This window comes from Nothoprocta perdicaria, unplaced genomic scaffold, assembly GCF_003342845.1.
Source record: "Nothoprocta perdicaria isolate Ctin4 unplaced genomic scaffold, notPer1 scaffold_146, whole genome shotgun sequence".
Lineage (NCBI taxonomy): Eukaryota > Metazoa > Chordata > Aves > Tinamiformes > Tinamidae > Nothoprocta > Nothoprocta perdicaria.
The window spans coordinates 1,851,278-1,862,500 of record NW_020454605.1 but is presented as its reverse complement, the minus strand read 5'-3'; the positions used below and the strand labels follow the sequence as shown (position 1 = coordinate 1,862,500).

The window sequence follows — 11,223 nt, the reverse complement described above, 5'->3', positions numbered from 1 at the left end:
AGATCAGACGAGATCGGGCATTTTCAGGGTGGTATGGCCGTAGGCCATAATAATCCTTCTGACATAATAATCCTTCTGTTTTTCTATAATTAATATGCTGTTGCTATGGTGAAGAACAGATGCTGCTTGGGAACGGTTTGAAGAGCATCCCTCAGCCAAGCAAAGCCCACCTCATCATCCAAGGAGGGGCTGTTCCTGCGATGCATGTTGGGTTTCCCTCCACAGAGGCCTCAGTAATAGGGGCATCCCCACCTCATCCGGGATCTAAAGGGGTCTATGTAGGGACATGGGCTTACCACTTCACAGGATGTCCCCTCCATGGGCCGATGGTTGGAGAACCCTCTGTTTACCACTGCCAGGAAGAAGATGATGTACAGTTTCATGGTTCTGCAGGGAAAAGTGATCATGGTTAGCTCACAAAYTCAACACAGCAGTCAGCTCATGCAAGTGGGCAAAAGCTGAAGCCAAATAATCATCTAGCATGGAAAGGCATGTAAGCAGTTCAACAAATTCTCACTGACACACCTTCAAACCTAATGAGAAAAAGAGAGATTTATATAACGACTTGAAAGGTCCAAGGCATTTCATGGGATTTTCCTGATGTCATTTGAGCTGCTATCTGAATGGTACAGAGGTCACCCATTTAACTTTGTGTGCTTAGGCTGGACAGTGTTGCCTGGCATCATGAAKAACAACCTTCAAACATACAGTTATCTTCCAGAAAGACCTCTSTCTCTATAGGCAATTCATGTACTTTTAGGCAGACTGGGTTTTGCGAWGCCAAGCCCTCACGAAAAGGAATGGGTGCCACTAAGAAACAACTAGTACTGGAAACAGTTTCCACAAGTTTCCACTCTTCTCATCGCATAGCATCAAAGAGCTCTTACATGCTCATTAGTCATAGCAGCCAGATTTGATGGGCTAATATAAACAGCTTAAATCATGGACTGAGAACTTTTTCTTCAAATCTAATTTTTCCATTTTATACGTCTCAGGTACGGACAAACTTAAACAGACTTGAAAGCAGATGCCTTAGAAAGAGCACAGATATGAAATGGAACGGATTTGTTTGAAATGAAGGATTCTTCAGAGAGTTTAACCCTTTGAAGGGCACTCAAAAGAACAGCATAGAAATAGAATCACAGAATCACAGAACATTCAAGGTTGTAAGGGACCTCTAGAGATCATCTAGTCCAACCTTCCTGMTCAAGCAGGCACACCTAGAGAATGTGGCACAGGRTGGCATCCAGGTGGGTGGATAGCTGCAAACAGAGCAGTCAGCAATGGTAGGCCTGTTGATGAGCTGTGGGAGAAAAATGCTAGCAAGGCCAAGGGAAAGCACTCGTCCTCCAAGACTAAATGTGTCTAGGTGGATGCTGATGAATCCAAACATGAGACTTCAGTGTCACATGTCATCAGGTAATTCAGGAACAATAAAGGAAAGAGTTTTCAGGAGCAGATAAGGCTGTGCATGTGTCTCTCAAGCAGGTTCTTCTCCAGTGAGTAGTTTGAACTACTGAGTTTCAGCCCCAGGGCTCTTGAAGGATCATTTACCTTCCAACAAAAAATTATTGTAGAGGGGAAAGTTTAGCAATATAATGTTTAAGATATACAAAGAACAGCCTTGTGCAGCTGGAGGTGGCAAAACCTTCAAGCTGAAATGGTCAACAAGGGGAAGTTCAGATGGGTAGGCAACACCCTGGTGAAGGGCTACCTGTGCKGTTTTACAGATTAGGAAACCAGAGGTGCAGAGGTACCTGAACACCACCAATACAAGATCTAGAGACCATCTCTTTATTACAGCTGCTGTTATAAATATGTCAATTTCTGTCTATGTTTGCATGGACTCCAGCAGGCAGATTTGGATTGGTCCTGTCCACATCCCAAGCCAGTGAGACACATGCCAGCTCTCAACAGAAGTCCATGTAGCAGTGCTTAATTAACACTTTTCTTGAGGCTTTCCAAGAGTAAGCCTGTATCTGGTTAGATCCAAAGCCAATCTCCCTTGTATGTTCCTCCAAAARGCTAAGTCAATGTACTATTAATCAGTGGTTTCCATCCACAGAGCATCATGAGGCTGGAAATGAAAAATAGAAAAGAAGATATAGTTCCCAGCTGGCRGAGATCCCTTAGTTACTACTTGAGGGATGGATTTCAAGCTCTGCGCTTCCACAGAGCATAGTGACCAATGAAGAAGTTCACCTGGGGGGTGAAGTGTCCGTGGGACTCCTGCAGCTCAGCCCCAGTCTGGGTTAGGGAACCTGGCACCCTGGGACATGCATTTCTGCCAGGACACACAAGCCATGTGCTTTGGAGCAGGTTGCTCACATTCTTCCTCTATCCACAATGTCCCCAAGATCTGTCAGGTTGTGTCTCAGTTTCCTCCTCTTCAAAACAAGCCTGAACATACTAATTCTCAAGTCTTTTAGTTCATTCTCAAGCCAAAAGGCATTTGTTCTTTGACAAATGCTCCAGAATCTTTCCGAGGAGGAAGAAACTGCTGGTACCACCATCTCTAGTGCCTTTGCTGTTCCCTGCTCTGTTACATACTCCAGAGACCTACAAGGAGTCATAGAATCATAGAATCCTCAAGGCTAGAAGGGACCTTTAGAGATTATGTTTTTGGATTCTGAACAAGGAAATTTGTTCAGAGAGTGAAGGAGAGGATGATGTGGATTACATATTGATGATGTGCAATTTTGAAGGYATTCCTCAGAATATTCAGAAGGAAATGGTTTGTGTTTAAATCCTATGAAATAAGATGACAATTTCTCCATGGATATTGCCCACAACAGTGCGCCACCCTGATGGTCACCCATGCTCTGCAATGCCCACTCTGTTATACTACCAATACAAAAAAAGATGCTTTATTTCTTTTTCCGTTTTTTTCCCCTTAAATTATAACCTTGGCACAATTCAGAGTCTTAACATGCTTTGGAACCTCACAAATTAATAAGTAACTGGAAAATGGATATATTTCCAACCAATAAGATAACTTAATGGCTACTATGCAAGACATATCCATAGTAAGCAAAGACTCTGTCACTCAGGGCATTTTTAAGGTGGTTGTCACCATTTGACCCCAAGTACTAGAACATGATGGCTTCTTCCACAAAATATTGGATCACATAGACTCAGTCTAGAGCAGGGCAAGCTGCTCCTCATGCTGTCATGCTACATTCATTCCCACAGAAATTCCCTTCCCAAGGTCATTTTCAGTTTAGTTGCCCAAATGCAGAGCTTTTCCTGCTCAAATTTTCTCCAGACAACTCTCTGGACGATATATCCTACTTGGCAATATCTTCTATATCCAGTACCATATCCCCTTCTTCTGTCCCCTCTCAGCAAGTCTAGCCACCTTACACCTTTGCTGAGAGCATCATGAAGAGCTTGAAGGAACCCATTGACCTCTTGTAATTTAGCATCATGGACCCTTTCCTGTCACAGGTCCTCATATCAGAAGCACATATGGCATGGTACAGTGTTGGCTTCATGTCATGAAAGAGCAAATGCTAGACAAGGTAAAGAAGCCTGCTAAGCATAGCATCCTCCCACTTGCATTGGAACTTGGGGCGTCTGGGACATCCCACCTTGGTTTTCAACATAAGTCTGGGAGCAGCAAATCAGTAACTCCATCTAATGGAGCTTTTACTGCTGCCAGGCTTCCACCAAGTTGAAGCAGCTTCATCCATGGTGCCAGCCAACTGTGATAAAAAATCCTAGCATTTATCAGAGCAGAATTGAGCTTTGAGCCGTGTTTAATGTCACAGCTTACCATCACAGTTTGGGAAAATCACCCACCTCCATTCACAGTTATAAAACACAGGTGGTTTGAGTGTCACCGCCAAGGAGTCTCAGCAAGTGGGAAAAATATTCTGTCTCTGAGAAAAAGCATAGTACCCAGGCAGCCTCACTATGTCGCTTTAACAGATGGGAGGGCAGAAGCAGAGGAGTGCAGTGATTTGCCACAAGACACATTTGAAAACTGTGGTAGAGCTAGAATTTAATCTCAGTTTGTACAGTTCCCAGAATAGAACAAGATTTGCCCATATCTCTATTATAATATTAAACTTAAAAAAAAAAAAAAAGTAGATGACATTTGTAGCTAACAACAGCACTTTCTTCCGATTTTTCCCCCAAATCATTTTTTAACCACTTAGACAACTTACAGTGAAGTTATTCTGTGCTAAACAGAGGTTAAATAGAAGTGAATACACAAAAGGCAAACCACACTCCCCAGAGCCTGATCCTTCTCCAGACAGGAAACTTGGCTTCTGTGTTAGTGCCTTCACTGCTAAGAAGAGCAAATTATTTCACATTTACCTTGTTTCAAGGGCTCCTTGAGTCCCCATACACCGCTTATCATGTCTTTGAAAAGCATATCCAGGTCTTCAGAACAAGCTCAGTCCTGGCAACAACGAAAACTCTCCTTCAGCTTCCCACTCACCCCTTCAGGATGCACAAGCGTCTTACTCACAACTTCAGATTTAAGGCATGTTTGAGGAAAACAACCTTATTTGGGACAGGATCTGCTTTAAGTTATGCCRCGTTATCTCCCCTCCAAGTCCTCTGCGGGCTCGTGCTGGGCTCTAGGCACCGCTGCGCTCTGAACAAAGCCAGCTACTGTACAACATCCTGCAGCGCTCGCGTGGGAAAACAAGGGGATTTTGACAACAGAGACGGCCGGGATCGGCTGTCAGAGGAATAAGTGACTTATTTTGGCCGGTTTGCATTGTTAAGCCCCGCGCGCGGTACAGGCAGCTTGTTTACTTTGGAGTTTCAGCTCCACGAGTCACATTCCCKCAGCAATGCAGCCCTCCCACCTCTCCACCTAAATCACTATCTGCATCCTTATGGAAATGGCATTTGAGGATTCTAGGTTTCATATTTGTTKTTGATAAATAGAAGGACCAGAGTCTCAAAATCTTTCCTAGAAGACATAGCCTCCTTTTTTTATTCTTCTTCTTTATTTTTTTTTTTTAAGTAATAGTCCTACTAGTCCGAGAGGGTGATACCAGCTGGACGAAGGATGGAGATTTAGTATCTGTTACCATATATCTGACTTAAAATACCTGTGTGAACTTTTCTGGGGTGAATTAGGAATTAGGTAGCCTGATATGAACAAAGAAAGAGTTTTCCAAACATCTGGGTGAGATGTTTGATTTTGGGCACTGAGTACCCAGTGTTCAGTGTACACATACCAGATCGGCTAGTAAAAATTCCCATTGCAAAAAGGACACTTTTGTCATTCAGGAGATCATTTCAGGTTGCCTGAGAGTTCAGTTCTTTATCTATAATTTTGTGCTGCCCTCTAGGGCTGGAGCAGCTGCTCAGTTGCAAGTTCCTTCAATTCATTTTCCTAATTAATTAAGCTTTGTCTCTGGAATACTTGCCCTTGTCCTGCTTTCCCCACTGCTCTTTCCCAACCCCACAAGCCTGAATTGCTGCAATGCACTTTTCCTGCGGTTAAGCTCAACATGCCAAAGAGCAGGGCTTCTATCAACTCATTTGCCTTCAACATACGAGGTGCAAATGCTGTGAAGGAGCAGCCGTGTGGGTGGGAGAGGGCGTGATTAGGTGCAAGGGATAGAAAAGCCCRTGTTTTGCTCCCAGATGACCTGCTTGTCAATGAGATTAACACAATCTGGATAGTTTCCCCGGCTCGACTCTCATCACACTGGTTTTGATCAGCTTCGTCTAGTTTGTATGGTCTTAAACTTTCATTGGTGGGAGCTGGCCACAGCTCTGCTTCTTTACTCCATCGCTTTGGCATGCACCCTACTCACAACCCCCCGTCTGCYACCTCCTTGATGGGAGCAGGAAACTCACATTGCAGCTGTGCTTGGCCCCTAGGATGGCYGTGGAGTCCAGAGCTTTAAATGCCTTTTGGATGCTCTGGATTCGTACTTTAGCTTGTCAGCAACACGTGGTATCACTTGCAATGCAGGGCTACTCTTTTTGGGGAGCTTTCCTAAGGAAAACCACAAATATTTGAGGTCAAATATTTGAGGCAAGTTACTCCTCACCATTTCTGCCCTTTACCAAAAGAAATCTGAAGGGACAAAGTTTCCAAGACCCTGAAACCTTTGGCTGACTCTAATTTCCAGCATTTTATGCTTGCTTTTCTAGACTGGGCCACAACAATCTACACTGTAAAGTGCTGCTGAAATGTTAGCATGGTGCATGTTTGGTACTAGGTCTATAGAGCAAGGCCATCTCCATCAGACAGCTTGGTTCTCCTACATGCTTCCATCACACAGCAAGAGCTTTCCCAACCTTCTTGATGTCAGGGGGTTTTTGGAGCACCTGCAGCCCTGGTTTTCCCCAGGTATTACAGACTGCTTGGCTCCTGCTGAAGTCAGCTGGAGTCGATGCCAGCTCTGAACAAAGTCAGCTGCACTGTGAGGTGCAGCAACAGGTCCCTCTGCCACCACTAGCTCTTGGTCTCTCCCCACAACAACCTGTGGTAGGAAGGAAAAGCAAAACCCAGCAGTTGGCTCTCATGAGACTGCCTGTCATCTGCTGCAGATTCCCAAGGGTTTCGGATAAACAAGAATATGTCTCGATGATTATGTGACTCGAACCTCCAGACCATTTGGAGCCAGTCCATCCCTAACGTTGCTGCTTTCTAAGGCACGGCTTTGGGGCTGAGGGCTGTATCAAGCCACATGAATCAAACTCTCGAGAGGAATAAACAAAACAAACTCCCCTTCTAGAAATAGGTCTGAACCGCAGGGGCAGGAGAGAGGGCGAGTCTTGCTCCCTTGCGCTGGAATAGCTCCCTGGTGATTCATCCCACCAGGAAACATTAATATTAGCCCTATCAAAAATAAATAAACAATCCATGCCATCCTCAGCCAACACCATCAGGAAAGAGGTACATCTGGGTCCTCCCAACATCTCCAGGAGTTTCTCCTCCCAGCTCAGTTCACTGGTGCTCGCTGCCCAGTGTGGTCTTACAGACCCACCAAGACCACTGCCATGAGTAGATCYAGTCTCTTGCTTCTCTGGTGCCATGACCACACATCAAAACCGTGACTCCTACACCTCACATATCACCAGTATTACTCAAATCAGGCATTTTCTCAAATCAAGCCTTTCCTCCTGTCTTTTTTAGCTGCTACCTTCCTTCCCTTTCACATAGTACTCTCTGCATGACATTCTATCAGGACAGGTAACCAAAAGCATTTCCACCCAATAAAAAGTGAACCAGAGGAAATTACCCTTTCTAATCTGCTTGGATAAAAAAATGAACATACAGTTTAACCAGTCCACTGAGTTCATTTACCTCTTTTCTATTTCTTCTCCAAGAGAGAAACTGAAAATGAATGAGAATCCTCCAAAAGTCYATTACCCTGGAGACTTTATAAGAGAATAATTGGACAAGGGACAGCAGTAGATAGGAAAAAGAAAATACTTCAGTGCACCAAACCAGAAATGAGATGGCATTTTAAGATGAAACTAGATGAAATATTTACCCTGGGAAACAAAATTCCTAGAGGAAATTCAAATCTGGGAAAGAAACAAGAATCTCTTCTCACCAGCTTAATCTATGCACAGCAAAGAAACTGGTCTTTAAACTTGTATTTTTTTTTTCTTTTAACACAGGCGGATTCAGTCTTTAAGAAAAGATGTACTTAATTTGTATGATCCAACAGGGGATAAAATGAAATGGTGAAATTTATTTCTGATATATTTSACTTGAATGATACTGAAAATCCCTCCTGTGAATTATCCATCATTCTCTTAGTAAAAGACCAACCACTGATCTATTCACTAAGCTGTAAGTGTYTGCTTTAAAAAAGAGATGACGAACAGTCTTTTGAATTTTTGCTATTGAAAATAAAAGCTTTTGAATATTTTAGAATAATAAGGTTGTTTTAAGTGGAAATAATTTGCATTACATTTTAACGATAAAAAAATCAAATTTCCACTGCTGTTTAGCTTTGGGTTTATTTAAGGGGAACGCATTTGTACTTTTATGGATAGCATAGTGGGGTTTGGCTTAAGAAAATTACCTTTTGCTCTTCTATGAGTTGGCATTTTGTAGGACATCAGAATCCCCAAATATTGTGTAAACACTAATTCCTCGTGACAACAGTGCAGATGCAGCAAAAAARCAACTACCAGCAAGTCGTCATTCACCCAAGGTGAGATCCAAGGATCTTAAGGGTTGAAAAAAAATAACTGCTGCCTCATATCTCGTGCTCCAGCAAGGGGAGTTCAATGACAGCTCTAATAGTGAGAAGACCAAGTGATCTTAGTAGGTCCCTGTTTGTTTTATATGGAGCTGTGTGATTGCCCAAGGCTATATTAGGAGTCAGTGTTGGACAGCTTGGTTAGCAGCATTAAATTAGTGCATGATACTGATATTTCTGCAGCACCCTCAGTTCAAAGCACTGCAATTCAATTCAGTAACACCATAAATAGACTAAAGTCCTGCAAAGGAAGAAGAAAAAAAAAAAGAAGCACCRGGAATAATAACAAAGAAGGAATATGATAACAGCGTTATTATAAACTGACTGGAGCCTCCTTAACTTAAAGGATCTAAATCACTGTAGTGYGAGTCCCAGATGAATTAAATACACAGCCATGCGGATAGAGCCATTCACAGAGTGCATTTAGCCTGTGCCTCAGCCTATTCATAAACACAATATATTTTATTTATACAGTACCTTCCTCATCTGTGCTATTTTTACGGGCTGCAGCTCTTTAGTCACCAGAGCCCTGTTCACTCTTGCAGGCAAAAAGCAGCCGGCTCAACTTTCCAGCAGGCTCCCACTCTCGCGCCTTGCTCCACGTACCTGCTCTGTGGCTGGAGGAGGAGGAGGAGGGTTTGCCTCTGCTTGCAGCCTTCTGCTTCCCAGACTCTCCCAGCAGCCTTTCCCGCGAAAGCAGAGGAAGAGTTTCCTTGGGGAAGTCGTACCTCTGTTGCATGCCAGCTGACTAAAACTCCGCGAGCTCAGAGAGAAGTTTGGAGTCACAGAGAAAAAAAACACTCCCCATAGACTGGTCCTTGAATTCATTCCCTYGCCGTCATGAGCTCTTATATATTCCCAAGCTCCCATGAGCACGTGAATGCATACCTCCGTAATAGTTTTAAAATGTGTGTGTCCTCTGCTCTTCTCTTTATTTTCCATTTCGTTCACTCAACCTTGGCTTATTTCCTGCAGTGTCTCAGCTGGTGATTATGCTCCTCTCGCATTGACACATGAAACATTCTGTGAATACCGCAAAAATCCCCTCTGCTGGCTCTGGTGACATGTGCTGCCTCTGAAGCTCTCTGGCTCTGCCCTACAGATGTGAGCATGTTCTTGAAGCTCTGCATGCTCYCAGGTGCGCTGGGCTGATGCAGGATGATGCTGAGGATAGGGTTGAGTCCAGCTGATACGAACATGAAAGCAAAATAGGTCCCTTCCTAAGACCGACAGTCTCATCTCCTACAGCATGAGCACGGAATAACTGAGATTGGAAGGGACTCCTTGTCCAATCCTCCTGCTGAAGAAGGGTGARCTTGAGCACCTCCATTAAAGTGTGAGCCCTGAACTCCAGCTCTCAGGGCTTGTGCAGGATGAGGCATGAAGAAAGAGGGTGAATCTCCCTGAAGTTGGGTAAATGCACTGCTTTAGGTATGCCAGATAGCTCAGGGGTCTCCATGGGACACCACAGTGATGCCCAGATGTACCCTTGGGGGAGAGGATTAATTCAATTTAATGCTTGAATGGGTAATCACATAAATGCCTCTTCAGAATCAGTTTGGGGTTAGATTTGGTTTCTTTCTGGGTGCAAAACACTATTTCGCTTCAGAAACATTGCTTTTGTGCGAAGTAGTGGAAGACCTGAGCATCATCTGTGTTGTCTTCTTCTGCTTAGAACAGCCCTGACATTTAGGCATGTGTCCACAGATTCCTTCTCTTATTTAGCAGGAGTAAATCCTCTAACATGGTGTCATTTCTTCTGACTGGATCCAGGATGCCTTAAGTACACATTTCATTAGGAAAGAGGTGCTGACTCCTGTGCCCTGGAGAGTCTCAATKCTCTCCCATTTTCCTGGATCCTCTCAGTAAAATCAGATAAAAGTCATGTCCTTCTCCTTCCACAAGTCAATCAGCTTAGTGGGTTCTGCTAAACATATGCCGTGTTCCCATCCAGAGGCCTTTGCTTCTCTGCAACAGGTTACTGATCATTTTATGCAGCACACAAGCTTTGGTGAGTCAGAGCTATTTCAGATCTGTAACATGCCTGGAGGCTTTAGATGAAAACATCTACAGATGTGCAAGATGTGGTTGGTTAAATATCACAGTAAATATATTTTGCACATGTTGTTGCAGTAAGGATGTAACAAGAGTAATAAATTTAATAGTAGCAAGTATATAATAAATAGCAATAAGGTTTTTTTTCTTGCAATAGTTAGACATATTTGTCTCTGTACATAAGTGTACTATATATATACACATACTTACTGAATCATCAAAAAGCAAATCACTTAACAATTAATAATGGAAAGATTTTTCACTGACTTTTCTTGGCAACTAAATCAGGTCCTACAGAGAAGCTAGCTTGTTTTCAGCAGTCACAAACTCTTATTCATATCCTCAGAATAGCACTTCCACGGGACATCGTGTACCTTGAATTCTCCCTCAGTACAAAGAAGAATGTCACCTATTTTATAGGTCTTCATGTACTAGAGCTCCTATTTTATAGAAAATAAACCTACCCTCTTAATAAATGTTACCTTTGACAGCAAGTTGAAGGATGGGCCTCCCCTTGGCCTTTGATAGCCAATGCTAATGTTCCAAGAGCATCTTAAGAGTAGTAGTTCATGTCAGAAATGTTTTTTCCTCCAATGTGTATAAACCCCTTAAAAAAACAGGGCAGTACCAAGATGTACACTACCAAGATGTAAGCTCTAGGGTCTGAAAGCCATAGGCCAACGCAGTCTTGTGCAGCACCTGAACTAACTGTCCATCTTTTCATCATGTGGCACCATGCCTAGTAAACGTGGCCAAACTGCTTGGTTTGGCATGAGTTTGACGTTCTCCTGTTGATGTAAACCTCCACCCAGGTTTAAACTTGTCTCTATTTCATGCTAGCTTACTTGGCTAGGACATAGGAAGGGTTCACCAAGGCACAGGATGTATTATGTCAGCCCTTGTTACCATGCCCAACTGATGGGCTGCTTGTTGTCGCAGTAACCAAGGTTGGTGGAGGATTGTGGACTAA

The 11,223-nt window shown here is 43.4% G+C and overlaps 1 protein-coding gene across 1 annotated transcript in view; it reads right to left on the bottom strand.

Moving 5' to 3' along the window:
• LRRC32 (leucine rich repeat containing 32) overlaps window positions 1-4,447 on the bottom strand; it is a 13,021-nt gene extending 8,574 nt beyond the window's left edge. The window contains exons 1-2 of the mRNA XM_026034521.1: window positions 4,324-4,447; window positions 297-387 (exon numbers count right to left, since the gene is read on the bottom strand). Of these exons, the coding sequence (XP_025890306.1) occupies window positions 297-387; window positions 4,324-4,352 (120 nt within the window). The 5' untranslated portion in view covers window positions 4,353-4,447. The remainder of the gene's footprint in view (window positions 1-296; window positions 388-4,323) is intronic.
• Window positions 4,448-11,223: the final 6,776 nt, after the last annotated feature.